This window comes from Agelaius phoeniceus, chromosome 7, assembly GCF_051311805.1.
Source record: "Agelaius phoeniceus isolate bAgePho1 chromosome 7, bAgePho1.hap1, whole genome shotgun sequence".
NCBI lineage: Eukaryota > Metazoa > Chordata > Aves > Passeriformes > Icteridae > Agelaius > Agelaius phoeniceus.
Genome location: NC_135271.1, coordinates 28034702 through 28050012, shown reverse-complemented (window position 1 = coordinate 28050012; position 15311 = coordinate 28034702). Strand labels below are relative to the sequence as shown.

Here is a 15311-nt window from a genome sequence, read left to right as displayed (position 1 = left end):
CACATGAGATACAACATACTGTAATGATTCATTGTGTAAACCAGAGCAGAAGAACTCACAGGAGAAGCACAAATCAATGACTAATAATAGCACAGAACTCATAGACAGAAGCTGAGAAATAGCATATTCTTGTATTCTACTGGAAAGCATACCTTTAGCTGGAGGAGCCTCAATTTTTTTAGGAACAGCAGGAGATACTTTTTCTTTAGGGACAAGTTTCTTAGGAACTGCAGGCACTTAAAAAAAGTATTTGTTTTAGAACATTTGAAGTAAAAATTGACACATGCATCACGCAAGAGAAATGTGTTGTTGAGAAAGATTACACATGGATATGTTTTGCTTACCAAACATGACAGTTGACAAAAATGAGGTAAATGCAATGTTCTAAAGATTACAATAAATGATAATAAAGTGAGCTGTATTGTACCTTTTGCAGGGGGAGTTTCTACTTTAGGAACATATGGCAATTTTTCTTCTGGAGCTGTTTTTTTAGGTATTTCTGGCACTCAAAGATCTTAATTATAATATAATCTGCTTAAATTAGCAAGTTTTTAAAGAATAAATCTACAGCACACCTATACACAAAACTGACACAAAAGATACACATTAACGTAGATGAAGTACCAGTATAACCAGATTAACTTAGCAATCAAACCCAAAATTTGACATAAACAAGATGCTTAATATAATAAGAAAAGAACATTATTTTTTAAAGTGTACCTTTAGGTGTTGGAGCTTCCTCTCTTTTTGGAACAGCAACCTTTTTCTCTGGGGGAGCTTTCTTAGGAACCTCTGGCACTTAAAAAACCATAAAGTATAAGATAACTGTATTCTAAATTTCAAAGATTTATTGGAGTATTATAGATTTCATTAATAGATAGACATCTTCCATTTGTAAGAATATCAAGACACACCACATAACACATTCATACACTTAACATAGAAAGATCTATGACAAAAGCAACATATATTTGATACAAAACAAAATCAAACCAGTCACTGGAAGACTATCAAATACTTTAAGACTGATTTCTTAACTGAAGAATGAGATGCTCAAATATACTACTGGGTTTTAAAAAATCTCATGGATGTACAGAGAATTATACATAGAATATAAATTCTAACACAAACATGCTCACATACAGACTAACAAGAAAATAAAACTCAACAAGTAGTGCACACTTGTTGAGTAAGTGTTGGGAAAAGGAACACGTCCTTTTTCTTCAGGCACAGTTTTTGTAGGCCCTTCAAAAACTCTAAAGGTATTAAAATTCATCTAGGTAATATTTCTAAGGCTTTTGAATGCCTTAGATGAGAACAGACATTCACACATAACACACAAAGATTACATTTGTAATATGTGTTGAGAATATAAGAGAAGTTAGGAAAAGGGGACAACAGCACAGAACTGGTTAAAGCCCACATTCAAAAGATGCTGTACCTTTTGCTGGGGGAGCCACCTCCTTTTTAGCAACAGCAACTTTCTTTTCTGGAACAGGTTTCTTAGGGGCTTCAGGCACTTTGGAAAACATTGTTAAAGTAAGAGATCTTTAGTTTTTGGAACACTAATCCAGATTTCAATAATCCAAGATTGTTTTATACAATGAAGACAGTGCTTGGACAAGGAGATGAGCACTGCAACTGACACAATACAATGTACAGCCTTGTGTGTTCAAATGTGGACAGTACAGGAAAGACATAATGATACAGTATAAAAGTCCTGTTAAAATCACTGCACTAGCTCCTTTCATTTTACTCTCTTGAAGTAAAAACACACTACACTTGCCTGAAGAAGCCACACAACTTAAATAGAAATAATAAGCACAAGAGAGTCAAGAGAGAGAAGGACCCAAGTAGAGACAAATTCAAGCTGTAAGCTAAGTTATAGCACAATTGAAAAACTGAAATTGTGCAACAGAGACAATGCAAAATCACATAATGCATATGGAGATAGTGCAAAACAAAGACACATAGAGAGTAAATTCCTAAATATATGCAAGAAACATGAAAAGTAATACAAAGAAAGAAAATTTGTTTGGGCTTTGCTTCTTTCTTTTTTACTAGAGCAGTAGAAATACCTTTAACTGGTGGAGCTTTTGCTTTAGGCACAGGAACAGGCTTTCTTTCTTCTGGAACACGCCTCTCTGGTATTTCAGGCACTTTAAAAGATAGGTGGTGATCATTTAGGAGACAGCTAAAATAATTGGTAAACCACAGTTGGCTACTCTTTACATGGTGTATAAGCAAACAATAAATGTCAAAAACTAACCTGTTTTATCAAACAGATACAACAAACCCATCTCACAAAAAGCTATTAAAGGAATTATTTAAAGTCATGAAGAGGAATAAGATAAGAATGCAATAAGGCTTGAAGCTTTGACAGCAGAGCCATAGAGAAATTGAAAGATCTCAGTTCTGATATGCTATCTTTTGGTAAACAGTGTTACAGACAGATAATGTGAAAGTTCAGAAAAACAGAGCAGATGTTGATGCAAAGACATTCACCTTCAACGTGAGAGATCTCCAGTTCCGTAGAAACAACTTCTTCCTCCTCCTCAACCTCTCTGTGTGCTACAATAGGAATTTTAAAGATATTAAATGTTGAGATAGGAAATATCAATGTCCATAGTAAATCTGAAAAACTTCAAGACGATATTATGTGTACATGACACAATCATCACTGAAACATATATATTAACATGTAAAAAATTTAATCCAGAAAATGAACAGCATGTACTGAATTTTGAGTCAAATTAAAACAAACAAGCAGACAAATATTTATTAGACTTCCATCAATAATCAAACTACCTTCAATTGGGTAAACAGCTTCAAAGAATCTTTCTTCAACTGTTTTCTCATGCTCTGTTGGCTCTTCAAAGAAAAGTATTTAAACAATAGTAAGATAAAATAGTTGAAATATTTCCTTCTATTAAGCTAAATAATACTAAAGCTACATAACACAATGGACAAAAAAAGCAAGGCATACTGAAAGACAAATGTACAATATGTCTAAATATGTAATTTGACATACATAAAAATAGATGAAAAGAAATATAGTAGGATTGATAGATTGTGTTGATTTGGGTACACAGACTTTTGGTTTTGTACATACCTGTAACATCATATGAATACTCTTCTTCTCTGTGGACAGAAACTGACATCTTTTCTTCTGAAACAGTCCATGTTTCTACTGTTGGTACTTTAAAGATAGGATTTTGTTTTAGTATTTATTATTCTAGATCCACATTAGTGGTAGTCAGCATGTGAGTTTTTATCAGGTCTATATTCATATTGCACATTAAAGTCTTAGACATATTTAGACAGTCAGTATTCATATTGTAAAATACTGAACAAAGAACAAGCACACAAGAATAATATTTAGTATTTGTTAAAGACTAAAGACACAGACACCTTTAACCCAAACATTTGAAACAAAATGCATGCACAGGCTTTTGGAAATAGTACATCAGAAGAATTCTAAAGGTTGTTCTTCAAAGATATTTTTGGGCATGAGGACACAATTATATTTATTATGTAAGGATAGGCCAGCAAGCAGAATAGATGAAGAAAAAGCTAAGTCACACTGCAGTGTGACCGTAGGCTATTTAAACAAGAACCAAAAGGCTATCCACAAATATGTTAAAAACAGACTTTATAAAAAACAAAAGCATGGCAGACTTACTAATTAAACACTGAGAGCAGTCACAGCATGACTACTACTATGGATCCACATACATACACACAGGCCCACATATTCCAAAAAAGCACAGAAACACATTGGGTGCTGAAAAAAAGGGTAAACTGCAATTCGAAGATGCTCATCTGTACCTTCCTTTCTCATAACTTTTTCCTCAACGACCACTGGTGTAGGTTTTGGTGGCAGAACTTTCTTGGTAACTGTTGGTGTTAGAATTTTGTTACTCAGTCAAACATTTAGCAAAGAGATCAAAATAAATCTACAGTAATCTATCAATGATGTTGAAAATACAACACGGCAAACAATCTAACTCATCAGCCAAGTCAGGCTTCTTAGAATCACATAAAGCAACATAATGAATGTGTTTGTTTCTTTTTATTGCTATGTTCTAAAGGCACTCAGGGCATTTAGCACACAGGTAATTTCCTGATATGTATTGAATTGCAGCTGACAGAATCCTGCTGCAGAATGGGAAATGCTACACAAAAGGAAGTAGCTACTAAGAGAATAATGTGCATATTTATTTTATAACCAAAGAATTTACCAAAGAATCTTGACAGATGGGTCAAAATGGAAAGCTGAGCAAGATAGGGATTTCACATCTTCAGCTTAGAATGAAACACACTTTTTCACCCAGTGCAATTTTAAACACACTTTCTTAAAGCATTGGTAGTTAATATTAGCATGTAGTATTTTCCCCTAAAAAGCTTTTAAGCTTCTTTTTAAAGAATTCAGCAGAAGCTTTTATTAGATGTTTCTAAGACTGAAAAATTGATCAGACCATGTTAAGTAAAGACAAAGCATATACAGATCAGCTAAGTAACAAGAGGCACAACTTTCACAGAAAGATGACATTAAGATAACAGTATTTACCCTCAGCCCTTTTGACTTTTTCTTCTGCAACCCTCTGGGTGGTTACCTCCACTTTTTCATCGACAGGTTTCTTGACAACTGCAAGTAATTCAGATAGATTTATTGTTCAAGTAATCTTGCAAATTTTTTTCTGGATATAAACCAGATAGAACTGGCAGGGGTTTTTTTTGTTTAGGATGCTATTAAACCTGTGTTCTGTTCAGTACATTGTTTAATGGTGGTGAACAGTGATGGCAGTGAGGCCTGCTCTGCCCTGAGAGATCTGCAGTGATCCAAGTGGAAAACGCTTCCCAGACAGGCAGCATTTAATTTCTTAAAAGTTACACCCATGCCCAAGGCTACTATACAGGGAGAAGGAAGGATAACTGAAGCTCAATTTGATTTTACCATCAATTCTTGTTTTGATTCAACCACCTTTGAGCAGAGAGCTCAGAAATATGAGGTAGGAGAAGAGAGTTGCCATGACCCTTGCACATCTCACTGTCCAACATAAAGAGAATTTTCATTTTTCAAGAAAATGTGAATAACCAGCACCATTCAGCTTGAAGGAGATGCATGAGAGATCTTAAACTGCATAACTTAATCTGTTCCTGTTAGTTTTGTGGGAAAGTCATACCTTTTTGAACTGTTACTTCCTTCTTTTCCTTCTTTTCAGCTATAATGGCTGGTGGTTTTCGTTCAGGCACGGGTTTCTTAGGAACTTCGGTCACTTAAAAAAAAATAACATCACTTAATGATAAAAAGTATGTTGTCTAAAGGCTCTGTAGACAGAAAGGTATTAGTTATGCCATTATACTTTATGAATTCTAAAAACACACAGAGAGTTTTGGAGATCCAACTGTTGAAGTGGAATGTTTTGCTTATTTCCAAGTTTCATTTTTCTCATGAGAGCCAAATTTTGTTCCTGGAGACATACATGTTACTAATCCCAGAGACAGTTTTAACATGCAAGAAATTGCAAAATACAGCCATTAACACCAATCAATAAATGTGAGAAATTTTTAATTAAATCAAGAGCACAGGAAAATGATAGAAGAAATAGCCAAAAGCCTAAAAATGACACATAACCTTACTACTAACTACTAACTCATGTTAGGTTTCAAAGACCTGCAAAGTTCATTGGCAATGAATTTCTAATGTATCCATTCCTATCTGCATCCATACCTTGTGATACCTTGTGTTATCATCAAGTGCCACTTAAAATTTGTCAGCATATTATGGTTCCAGATATTTTAGCAAAAACAAAACAAAACAAAATGTTGCCTGGTTCAAAATGGTTCAAAATGTTGGGGCCTTAATAATAAATATGAGAAAAGAGAAGAAATAAAATGACATGATAATTCAAATACCTTCTTCATGAATTATTCTTTTTTCTTCATAAGTCACTTCTTTTTTCTCGTAAGCTTCTTCCCATTCCTCTTCCCCTTCATCATAGCCCTCTTCCTTGACATAATAGTCATGGTCTTCACCATAATCTTCTTCCCATTCTTCATAACTTTCTTTGGGTGTTTCATGTATTTTCTTTTCTTCATATATCTCCTCTCTCCTTGCCATGGATGTTATTTTGACCTCTTTGGGCTTCTCTGGTAGCACCTCAGGAACTTAAAATAAATAAATTGATTATTGGTATCATAGTGTGGAATTTGCAAGGTATATTGGATGTTCACTTTTAGTGAAAGTATTTCACCCTCATGGATGGTTTAAAGAAGGGAATATTTTTTAGGCAGTCACAATCAGCTTGGGCTTTAAATGTGTGTTTTTAACATAAAGCCAGAAATCAAACAATTGTGATAAATGGAAGTTATTTCAAAACAAAACACCTTGTTTCCACAAGGTAATTTTACTCTTCTAAAAATTTTTACAAAGGAAAAAAGTTACCTTTAGGTGGCAGGACTTCTTCAGGAGCTTTTTTAACCACCTTTTGGGGGACTTTCTTTAATGGAACCTTTTTCTCTGCTTAAAAAGAATAGATTTAAAAATTTGAATTAAAAAACCTTAAGAACCCCTAAAAAGCCAAACAAACAAAAATCAAAAAAATCAACTGTCATAATGAAACATTAATATAGTATTCAAATACTGTAAGGACTTTTACCTGGCTTTTTCTCCTCTGGAGGTGGAACAAGAGGCAGAAGAATGGGAATAGGGGCAGCTTGTAGGAAAAATGAAATATTTAGAACAAAATTTAAGTTTGATATTTCCTTGTAAATGAAAAAAAATCCAGGTTTGGTAAAATGGATTATATTATTTTATTGCAGCTGCAGAATAAAAGCAAACATAGTGCTTATTCTGAGAGTTTACAGCAGCTGAATAAATATAATTTGAGTGGGAATCCCCAGTCTACTTTTCTGAACCCTGAATGTCTTCAGCTTTATTTTTATTGCTGCCATTACTCTCCTATCTTTGCTGATTGTACTTCATCTAAATATCAAATCTTTCCCTTCCTGCTGCCACTGCATGCATTTACCAAATTATACTGGTAAAAAACACAAGAAGTTCAAATCGCTGATGTTTATAGTAAACTACTGGATGTAGCAGAAGTATAAATATTGTCTGTAGCCTTTAGTCCAAAACCAGAGCCTGGGGGGAGACCATTTGCCATAGACATGAAATCCAATGTAAAAAATACAATGTAAAGAATCCAGTCCAATTAAAAGAATATTTTTAAAAGGCAGTAATTCAGACAGCTTGTTTAAAAGATAATTTTGTGGCAAAAAAAGAAGAGATAAAAATTTTTAAAAAAATTGTCAGAGAGGAGGATGGAAATAGAAGGAAGGTGAAATGAGTAACAGACTGATAGGAAAACATCACGGAAAATATTCTCTTTTTAAGAGAATTAAAATTCTCTTTTAAAGAGAAATTCTTAAAAATTCTCTTTTTAAGAGAATTAAATTAAATCCTACCACTACCTGTGTAGAGTTTTTGCCTTTCACACAGCAAAGAATCCTATCCAAGTCAAGTCTTGCCAACAGGGACAATTAACTAGATCTTATGGCTGAGCTAAGATTTTTCTCTGAGGTTCCCACTGGCCTTCTGGTTCAGTGCAGATACAGACAAGTATGGTTTGTTACCCTACCTTCAGCTGGTTTCTGAGGTGGAACTGCAACCTTGGCATCAGGAACATCTAGAAAATCAAATGTTTAATTGGCTTAATAAATAGTATGAATTAAAAAATTCATTGTGCTCTCCTCAAGGTTAGTAGTTGATGGTGGTTTAATCTTTCTTTTTGTAATGTAAAGGGATTGCAGCTTGCTCCTCAAGCATAAGCTAGCCAATTGATAGATAAATAATTGTATTAACCTTTCAGTTCAACCAGCCCATACAATGTTATGTATTGTTTCTAAATAATTCTTGCAGCATTTGGAGTAGGCTCTGAAGAACATTCAAAAAAGAAAATCACTGCATATCATAAGGAGGTGATTTTTACCTATTTTGTCTCCTTGGTTATTTTTTTCAGTTGCACAGAGGAGATCCTATCTATTAATTGCTACATCTTCATTGTTCTATTTCTTAGCAGTTAAAAAAATAACTTGTGTGTTTTAGTGAATGGGGCATTCCATGTTGTAAAAAATAGGGTCCCTATTAATGTCACTGTTTTTGGATTTATCTCAGTATTCATTGCCACTACTCATGAGAATAATAGCTCCACATGTCTGTGGATGAGGAATGGTTTTTCAGCATGTAGTTTATACTTACTCTAACCAGCAAAAAAAAAAAAGATTTGAAAATAATAAAAAAGCAGAGCGATGCTTTAATTTTATGATAGAGTATTGACAAGATCTTATGCCAGTCTTGCTTGAGGACTTTACCTGGTGGCTTCAACTCCAGTTTCATTTCTGCAAAGGAATATTAGATTTCTTTTAGGACTATTGATTTTTCCAGAATCATGTTTCAAACAGACAAATTTGTACATGGTTATGATCACAAATTTATTCAGAAAATTTGCTAACCTTTGGTTACAAGATAGAGCTCTGCAGTGCTTCTTGCTTCCCCTCTTGGTTCAAGACGAGCAATTACAGAATAAACACCTGCAGCAGTCAAGAATGTTCATATTTATATTATTTTATAATTTAAAACCAGGCGAAAAAGAAACAGATAAAAAATGGCACCAGCACAACTGTTTCATGCATTTTTACCTTCATCTTCTGCATTAACATTGTGGATAGTCATATAATGGCAACGACCTTCACTTCTGAAGCTGTACTTGGGACTCTCTCTCAGTTCAGTGGGGCCTTTATACCACGTCACAACTGCATCATCAAAAGACACCTCACACTCGAAGGTTGCAGACTGGTGTTCACTCACAACGATGTTCTGTATGCTCTTGGTGAACTGAATTGGTTCCGCTGTTTTTAGAAAGAAAAAATATGTCAATTGTTATGCACCACCACTGCATTTAGTGTGTCTGAATTCTTCTCATTGTTGTCATCAAAATAGCTAAATTTCAATGAGATACTTGCAATAGATCTTCAAAAAGTAGAGTAATAAAAAAAGGATTCCATCTTCTACGAAGATAAGAATGAAGATTAGAAGATGTAAGAGGTCAGCTATAACAAGATTGATGTACCGATACATTTTGTAAGAGAAGCCATTAAGGAAACTAACGATAGAGAATAATTAAGAAAAAGTCCAAGGAAAATATAAGAGTTTCAAAGAAAATAGAAGCTAGTACAACTCAGATTGCTTGTGGGCTATGGGATATTAATCATGGTTTAGTGAAGAACACACTTAATTGAATTACACAAGTATGTCACATGTTGTTCAAAGAGAAAGGACAGTAAAATTTCTTATTTAGTCTGTTTCCAAGTTTTGGAATCTGTCTTTCAGAAATTCTTTATATTTTCATTTGTTCTGCTAATGAAACCTTCAGAAATTGTCACTACTGTAAGAAAGAGGTTCTGCATCTTTACAAACCTTCAATGGCCAGATCTGCGGTTGTTTCTAGACTGTCAAGCTTGCAGGTATACTGTCCCTCGTCTTCCGTTCTAACATCCTTGATGATGAGTTTGTGCACTTTGTCAGAGACTTGTGTTGAATATCTCCCTCCTATCTTAATGGGTCTCCCATTTCTATACCACTGAGACTTGGCATTTGGGATAGAGAACTGACAAGTCAGTGTGCATGTTTTTCCTTCCTTGAAAGTAGTGTCATGAAGATGCCGCTCAACTGCAGGTTCTATTAGCGTGTTAAAACACACATTTTAACAGAGATCAGATAGTGGAATAAATACAGTGTAAACTAATTCAAATATATACTTCAGAAGTAGACTTACCAATCACAGTTAGCTTGGCACTGGCAATATGTGGTCCACACACTATTCTGAAATTCCCTTGATCTTCAGGCTGGCAGTTTCTAATTCTCAGTATGTGGCGATCACCTTCAATTCTAATTTCATATTTGTCATTGGAGTCCAGTTTCTGTGTTCCCTTGTACCATGACAGTTTAATTTCTGGATAGTTAATCTTAATCTCACATTCAAAGATAGCATCCTCATCTGCTAAAACCGTCTGATTTTCAATGTCTTTGATCAGAGTAATAGGCTGGAAAATATTAGTTTAAGTTAATTTCAAGTTCCCTGTTATAGGTTTGAATATTTCATAAATCAGTCCAAAAATGTTTTACCTCTGTTTGTGTGAGTCGTTGCTGAATAAAAGCTACAAGTTCATCAAATTCCTGATCTTCCCTTTGAGCTTTCTCTGTGAGCTCAATTTCCTATAAAAATGCAGAATATACTCAAAGATTAAAGGATACTAAATGTCAAGCTGTCATGTTTATCCAAAACAGTTCATTCCTACATCAAATTTTATGTGACTGTACTGTAACCAGGAAATCTTCCCATTCTAACAATTGCAGTCAAGTTATGAAGACAGAACCTACTTAGCCAGAAGCCCATTTTTTCTTCTTGGATTTGAGCATGCAAGAAATTGAGAACTGCCAGTAAAAGATCTAAAGAGGAACCAGAAATTTCTCCACACATCATAATTTCAGAGCTTCAGAGTGTGGACACCACGTCTGTTCAAGGGGAACATATTACTCCTAAGAGAACCAATGCTGCAGTCACACTGGATCTTACCAGTCTGTGGCTTTCTTCTGCTTGGGTTTGCTTTAGTAACTCAAAGGCTTGCAGGAGGCCACGGAAATCTGTAATTCCATACATGCGAGCATATTTCTCATATTCTTTGGGATCTACATTTTTGAGAAGTTCCAAGATATCAATAGGTTGCTCTTCCTCTTCTTTTCTTTTTGTTGGAGTGCTATTCAAATCAATAACAGAAGTTAACTACACAGCATTTCCTTCCTGAAAGCTGTTTAATGAAATATTGAATAATCTCAGAGCTGTTCCGTGCAATAGAATCCTTTAGCTTAGTCTAGTCAGGTGCTTTTATTTTTAGTACAGTAATTCCTATGTAATGAATTTTTAAAAATTATATCTTGTTCTGAGATGCATAATAAAAAAAATTTCTTCTGTGTTGATAGCAAATTAATCCATAAAAACTTTCAATATACCTTTTTAGTTTTGCCCTGAGATCCCCTTCAACAACTTCTTTCTTTCTTTCTTCAACTTGCAGGTTTACACTCCTCTCAATTTCACCATGTTGGTTAAAAGCAACACATTTGTACATGCCAGAGTCAGTTTTTATTGTGTCCTTTATTTCTAGTTTGGCTTCATCTCCTCTCTGCTGGATTGTAATGCGGCCTCCCTGGTTGAGTTGCCTCCATTTTCCCTTCACCCACTTAACATTTGGAATTGGATCTCCTCCAACTTTTGCAATAAATGTTGCAACGGTCTCTGCAGAAAGATGCAAATGAGGAAGCTAAGTCTATCCAGTTGTTTATGACAGAGGGACATCTCAAACAAAAGGTGTAGGCAAATATAAGACATTGTACTGTTTTGAAAAGTGTTCTTACTTTCCATGACTTTGATACTCTGAGGCTCTGACACAAAATAAAGTTTGCCTTCCACTTCTGCTTTCTTAGCTGCTGGAACAGCTGCTGGTTTTTCTAAAAAAACAGAGTCAGAGAGTTATAGCAGACGGCTTCATGTAACAGTTAGTGTTCATAGGTGATGATGTTTCTGAAGGAATTGTGAAAAAGGAATTAATTCCTGAGATGGAACAAAATACTATGCAAGAGTTAAAAATGCAAAATATTTTCATATTGTTTTTACCAACTTGCAGTTTACTTTCCAGATGAAACTCTCCGCAATGGACCATACTGTCCTGTTCAGTCAGGCCATTTATACTCTCCATGGATGCAAATCCATAGACAGATATGCAATTAGAAAGCCTCATTTTCTAAAATGGGTAAGTTTTTTTTTTGTGACGTCTTCTCTTTCCATTCTATTTCTGGATATCAAGACCTATGAGCTACTTGCAGGTTTTTACCAATCATCTCTTAAATTCTCCTGGTTTTCTTTGTCTTAGTCCTTAGCCTAGTGGCTAATCATATAGTGAAAAAGAATATTTGTGCATACTGCTGGGCTCTTGTGTCCTTTATGCAGTGGTAAAGCAAGAACTACACAGAAAGACTCATGTCTAGACAATATTTACTTTCAGCTAAAAGGTCAAAATGTCTAAAGCTGTAATAGTCTTAAAACAATTAGCCTCTAAGGCCACATGCTTGAATTCCTTCTGTATTTTCCTTTAATAAACACCACTTTTGACATGCTTTCCATAAAACATGCATGTCCAAGTAATTTAACCCATTTTGCTTGCATTTTTTGTAAATTTCGTGTTTAGATAGAAAATAAAATTTTAATCTCTTTGGTAGGAATGTACTATTGATTTGACATTGATCTTTCAGCACTTATGTCACATTGATATATAAATTATTGTTAAATACTCTGTTTTACCAGATTCTAGAATTTTACAAAAAACTAAAAATAAATAATTGTTTGTTATTAGATTATTAACATTTTTGTTCCACACAAAAAAAGGTGGGATAGTGTTTTGGTTGACATTTTCGTCATATGCCTTATTTTCTCCATGTTACTGTACCTTTGACTGTCACTTTAGATTTGCACGTATCAGTGCCAGCTGCATTTGAAGCTTTGCATACATATTCTCCTGAATCTGATTTGGTAACAGCAGCAAGTTCTAGAAGAGCTACTCCATTAGCAAAGCTGAAGTTGCATTTGTCTGAGGCTCTTATTTCTCTTCCTGCCTTCAGCCACTGGATCCGGATTGGCTGCGATCCCTGGACATGACAGCTAAGCTGTAGGGTATCACCTTCCTCTGCTGCTGCTGGATGAAGAGGCTGGTCAAAAACTGGAGGCTTTTTGGGTTCTGGAATATGAAAATGCTTGAGTGAATACTCAGGAAAGTATGATCAAGAATATAAGAGAGAGATACATGTGATCACTAAGGAGGCAATGGCAAGGAATGGAGGATGATAAACAGAAGTCTGAGAATGTCAATCATAATGTTGTAAAATGGAATAAATATCAAGAGAGCATGACAGCATATTTGCTATATAATCATGCAAGAAATATCTTTATCCTCTCAGCAAGAACCTTTACATGCAAAAAATAGTATGAGAACAAAAGCACTATTAGGTTGCAAAACTATATAAAAATCTTTAAAGAAATAAACCGGCAATTTTCTGCAAGAATATTATGACGAAGTGTCATGCTACCAAAATGCAGTGTCAACTGCCTAAGCTTAGATTTCATTGCATAAACCCCCTGTTGCTCCACTGAAGGGGAATGATTAAAAATTAACAGAAATTTCACAAAGATTTCAATGTTCACTTTAAATCAGTCATAGCAAATACAGGAGAAGAAGTTTCTCCTTGAGAAAAAAAAACAAATATAAAAGAATTTGTTGACTTTGTGGTTTATGTGAATCTCTGGACAAATCACTGCTGTTAAGGTAAGTAAAGCCAGCTCATAAGAGAGATGCTATATGCTTGCAGCTAAATAAAACAAAGAAATTGTTTTTTAAGCAGGAAGCAAAGAAAAACAAGACTTCAACCAACCTCTGATAACAACAGAAGATGTACTCAACACGCTTCCTGCTTCATTGGACACTTTACAGGTATATAAACCAGCATCTGATTGCTCTACACTCTTGATATGTAAAAGCAAGGCATTGTTTTTGAAAGATAATTCACAGTGAGCACTTGAATGGACTTCCTGATTATTTTTATACCAAGCAACAGTCAAAGGCTGAGAACCGGAAACACGACCCTCAAGTTTAAGTTCATTCCCTTCTGTTTCTTCTACTGCTTCAGACAGTTTCTTAGTAAAAGTAGGAGGAGTTTTTCGTTCTGTAAAAAAAACATAAATTCCATGAATCTATCTTGAGATGAAAAATCCTAAAGACAATGCTTCAAGAAAAATTTGAACATTGGGGAATTGATATTTACTCTCATTTAAACTGGATATATTTTTAAAGTGAAATTATGCTAAGATAAACAGCAGGAGTCTTGCTCTTACAGTCATTGTCACTGTGTTTTCCTGTTTGAAAAAAATTCTCTTACATTGATTAAAGTCATACACCATTTAGATAACCCCAAGAGTTTTGTCAAGCTCTTAAGAACGAAATACACCAGAGCCTATTGAGAAAGTAGGCCAAAGAAAATGCTTTATTTCTCCTCCTGTTGCTGTTAGTGACCCTTCCTAATTCCCATAAAAGATTCATAGGTATCTCCAGATAGGTACTCTCAGGCTACATCCCAAAAGTTTTCTCAAAGTTATCTTGCAGTAATAGTCTGACTTCCTTTATAACTGAAGGAAGAAAAATGTAAACACAACGTATTATCTATTCAGTACCTTTAACAGCCAGTTGAGCTGTGCAAGAGTCCTTTCCAACTTCATTGCTAGCATAGCATGTATATCTTCCAGAATCTCCCCTGTCAACTCTCAAGATGGTCAGATGGGCTGTGTTGTCTACATAACTGATTTGATAGTTCTTTCCTGTTCTAATTTCTTGGTCATCTTTTGCCCAAGTGACTCTAATAGGCTGTGTTCCAGAAACGTGACACTCAAAATCAGCACTTTCTCCAATAATGCCATCCACAGGTGTAAGTGGGATGTCAAAGAACGGAGGAGTTTTCCCTTCTGAAGTGTCAAAGAAATAAAAAACCGTCACATAAAAATCTCAATTTACTGTAAAACTGTGTGAAATAAGAATCTCATACATAAAGCAAAACTCAGTTTTAAGACATTTCCATTAAATATTTCACAGCCCACCAACCTGTAAGGACAAGCCTGCCACTAGAAGAAGCAGTCCCAATAGCATTGACAGCTGTGCAGGTGTATTGCCCAATAAGGCTCCTATCTGTCTTCAAAATCTGGAGAGTTGCTACATTATCTACAAAGGATGTGTGAACATTGTAGTCCTCTTTAACACGTGCGCCATCTTTAAACCAAGATACTTCGATGGGTTCTGAGCCAGCAATGCCACAATCAAACACGACTGGTAAGCCAACAGTTTCATGAATGTCTCTTAATTTTCGTGTAAAAGAAGGAGGAAGTTTACGCTCTGTAAGAGAACAAGTATTGTACAGTGAAGTCTTCCAGAAGACACGCACCTCTTGCTGTACTCATCAACAATCACTGACTAATATGCTGTAGAGTACAGTGGATTTTTGCTCATAACTTCCAATTAAAAGTATTGTTTAGCATATAATTTATTTTGAACTTGTTGTAAAGAGCCCTGTGCATATGCTTGCAGGAAGAGAGGTCTCTTTTTTTTTTTAATCTTAGACCAAATGAGCCTCAGGACTGCTAATACTAGAAACA

At 34.9% G+C, this 15311-nt stretch overlaps 1 protein-coding gene across 1 annotated transcript in view; it reads right to left on the bottom strand.

The window, feature by feature from the left end:
• The window catches only part of TTN (titin), a 234957-nt gene that overhangs the window by 141751 nt on the left and 77895 nt on the right, over nucleotides 1-15311 (bottom strand). Inside the window, exons 93-120 of the mRNA XM_077181862.1 lie at nucleotides 14764-15051; nucleotides 14340-14627; nucleotides 13544-13834; nucleotides 12565-12852; nucleotides 11477-11569; nucleotides 11075-11357; nucleotides 10641-10821; nucleotides 10190-10279; nucleotides 9840-10107; nucleotides 9482-9742; nucleotides 8704-8913; nucleotides 8518-8595; nucleotides 8377-8403; nucleotides 7644-7691; nucleotides 6663-6719; nucleotides 6449-6526; nucleotides 5920-6171; nucleotides 5187-5279; nucleotides 4571-4648; nucleotides 3829-3897; nucleotides 3113-3199; nucleotides 2809-2871; nucleotides 2506-2571; nucleotides 2079-2159; nucleotides 1442-1519; nucleotides 721-798; nucleotides 428-505; nucleotides 153-236 (exon numbers count right to left, since the gene is read on the bottom strand). Of these exons, the coding sequence (XP_077037977.1) occupies nucleotides 153-236; nucleotides 428-505; nucleotides 721-798; nucleotides 1442-1519; nucleotides 2079-2159; nucleotides 2506-2571; nucleotides 2809-2871; nucleotides 3113-3199; nucleotides 3829-3897; nucleotides 4571-4648; nucleotides 5187-5279; nucleotides 5920-6171; nucleotides 6449-6526; nucleotides 6663-6719; nucleotides 7644-7691; nucleotides 8377-8403; nucleotides 8518-8595; nucleotides 8704-8913; nucleotides 9482-9742; nucleotides 9840-10107; nucleotides 10190-10279; nucleotides 10641-10821; nucleotides 11075-11357; nucleotides 11477-11569; nucleotides 12565-12852; nucleotides 13544-13834; nucleotides 14340-14627; nucleotides 14764-15051 (3936 nt within the window). The remainder of the gene's footprint in view (nucleotides 1-152; nucleotides 237-427; nucleotides 506-720; nucleotides 799-1441; nucleotides 1520-2078; nucleotides 2160-2505; nucleotides 2572-2808; nucleotides 2872-3112; nucleotides 3200-3828; nucleotides 3898-4570; nucleotides 4649-5186; nucleotides 5280-5919; nucleotides 6172-6448; nucleotides 6527-6662; nucleotides 6720-7643; nucleotides 7692-8376; nucleotides 8404-8517; nucleotides 8596-8703; nucleotides 8914-9481; nucleotides 9743-9839; nucleotides 10108-10189; nucleotides 10280-10640; nucleotides 10822-11074; nucleotides 11358-11476; nucleotides 11570-12564; nucleotides 12853-13543; nucleotides 13835-14339; nucleotides 14628-14763; nucleotides 15052-15311) is intronic.